The sequence below is a fragment of the Myotis brandtii genome, unplaced genomic scaffold (assembly GCF_000412655.1).
Source record: "Myotis brandtii unplaced genomic scaffold, ASM41265v1 scaffold1040, whole genome shotgun sequence".
Taxonomy (NCBI): domain Eukaryota; kingdom Metazoa; phylum Chordata; class Mammalia; order Chiroptera; family Vespertilionidae; genus Myotis; species Myotis brandtii.
Genome location: NW_005353498.1, coordinates 142,751 through 144,639, shown reverse-complemented (window position 1 = coordinate 144,639; position 1,889 = coordinate 142,751). Strand labels below are relative to the sequence as shown.

Genomic DNA, 1,889 nt, shown 5'->3' with positions numbered 1-1,889 from the left:
TGGTGGAGGGAAAATGGGGTAAGATCGGATCAGAGAGCAAGAGGCCGGGGTGTCGGAAAGTGGCTTAAGGGCAGAAGATGGGGTTCCCGCCAGCTCTTGGGACTCACCGCTTGGTCACGCCGAGCTCTGCGACGCCTTTCAGCTTCAAGGGCCCCTTTTGGACCTGCTCGTAGGCCGCCATGGCGCCCGCCCGCAGTTCGGTAGTAAACTGCCACACTTCCTGTTTAGGAACACTATATCCGGCCGAAATCCCGCCTTACTTCGTCCTAATTGGCCGAGCTAGGCGTTGCTCATGCGCCTTTGGTACACTTCTGGGTCTGTGGGCGGGGCGGAGAGTCAGGCTCTACCGCCTCCTCGGACACACTTCCGGCTTCGGCACAAACTTCCGGCTTTGGCACACACTTCTGGTTTCTCTGCTCTTGCCCCCCCTTCCCTCCCAGTGAAGCCAATTTGACACATTCCGTTTCTTAAAACCCCTCGTCTTTTTGAGTGTTTTGCGTACATTTGGATGTCGTTTTCTCTTGTTGCCATATTTTGAGGGTTCAATGGGTAATGTGAATCTTGGTTTGTACTACTGTTGCCCAAATTGTTGAGGGTGGGGATGGGGGGACGGGGAGGATGAGGGAGACTGGGGGGAGGGGGAGCATTGCCTAATGCACTAGTAGACGACTTGGGACCGTCTCGGTGCTTGCATTTCCCAGTTCCACCTGCAGGAGGCAGCAAGCGACTGCCCCATTCTCCAGCCGGGGCTCACCCTTGGGCATTCCAGAACTGGACGGGTGCCCAGCGGGCTGCCAGCCTGTGCCAGTTCCCACTTGGGACCGTCCGTGGCAGAACCAGCTCCTCAGAGAGGGACAGGAAAGACTCGACCGGGGAAATGAGTTCTCCCCCAGCCAGCCCTGCAGCTGTGGAGCTGGCCTCTGGCGCCCCCAAGGCTTTTGTACCCGAGAGCAAGTGTCTTCGTGTCTCTGACCTTATTTCCGCATAAAATGGGGATGATTATGACAACAGCTAACACTTCATATGAATCGTCTCATTCGTACCCGAGAGCAAGTGTCTTCGTGTCTCTGACCTTACCTTTCCGCATAAAATGGGGATGATTATGACAACAGCTAACACTTCATATGAATCATCTCACTTACTTCCACAGTCACCTTAGTACATAAACCAGACTATTTCGCAGGTAGGGAAACGGAGGCACAACTGTAATCCAACCTATGCTGCGTGTTCCATCCTTGCTTTTGTCACCACGCCATGAAACCACCCATTGGAAGTGGGTGTAAATACCTTTCAGACAGTATTTCTCAACCTTTTTTCTCATTATCATCCCCTTAGAAAAAACCAACTTTAATTTAATGAGAGAAGTTAAATACTGATTAGTAAGATTTTGTCAGGGAAGGTGAAGCTCTGGAGGGCCACAAACCATTGAAGTATCTTTGGGGGCGGGGGAAAGTCTTGTTCCTACCCCAAACCACCCCAATTTGTGGTTAATATTGCCCCCATTGATAACTTATAGTCTTTTTTTTTTTAATCCTCACCCAAGGAGTAGGATATTTTTTTCATTGATTTTTAGAAAGAGTGGAAGGGAGGGGGGAGGGAGAAAGAAAGAAAGGAGAGAGAGAGAGGGAGAGAGAGAGACATTGACCTGAAAGAGACACATCACTTGGTTGCCTCCCGACCGGGGCCAGGGATTGAACTTATAATCAAGGCATGTGCCCTTGGCTGGGAATCAAGCCCACTATACTCTAACCACTGAGAACCCGGCCAGGGCAATAACTTATATTTTAAGTGGAGAGGACATATTGGTGTTTCCCATTTGGGGCTGTTACAGGTTTTTGTGTGAACATACATTTTCCTTTATCTGGGCCTGCCCAAGAGTGCAAGTGCTG

General features: G+C 50.7%; 1 protein-coding gene across 1 annotated transcript in view; it reads right to left on the bottom strand.

The window, feature by feature from the left end:
• Positions 1 to 230, bottom strand: part of FAM32A (family with sequence similarity 32, member A) — a 5,812-nt gene extending 5,582 nt beyond the window's left edge. Inside the window, exon 1 of the mRNA XM_005856679.2 lies at positions 108 to 230. Coding sequence (XP_005856741.1) covers positions 108 to 181 — 74 coding nt within the window. The 5' untranslated portion in view covers positions 182 to 230. The remainder of the gene's footprint in view (positions 1 to 107) is intronic.
• Between the last annotated feature and the right edge of the window lie 1,659 nt (positions 231 to 1,889).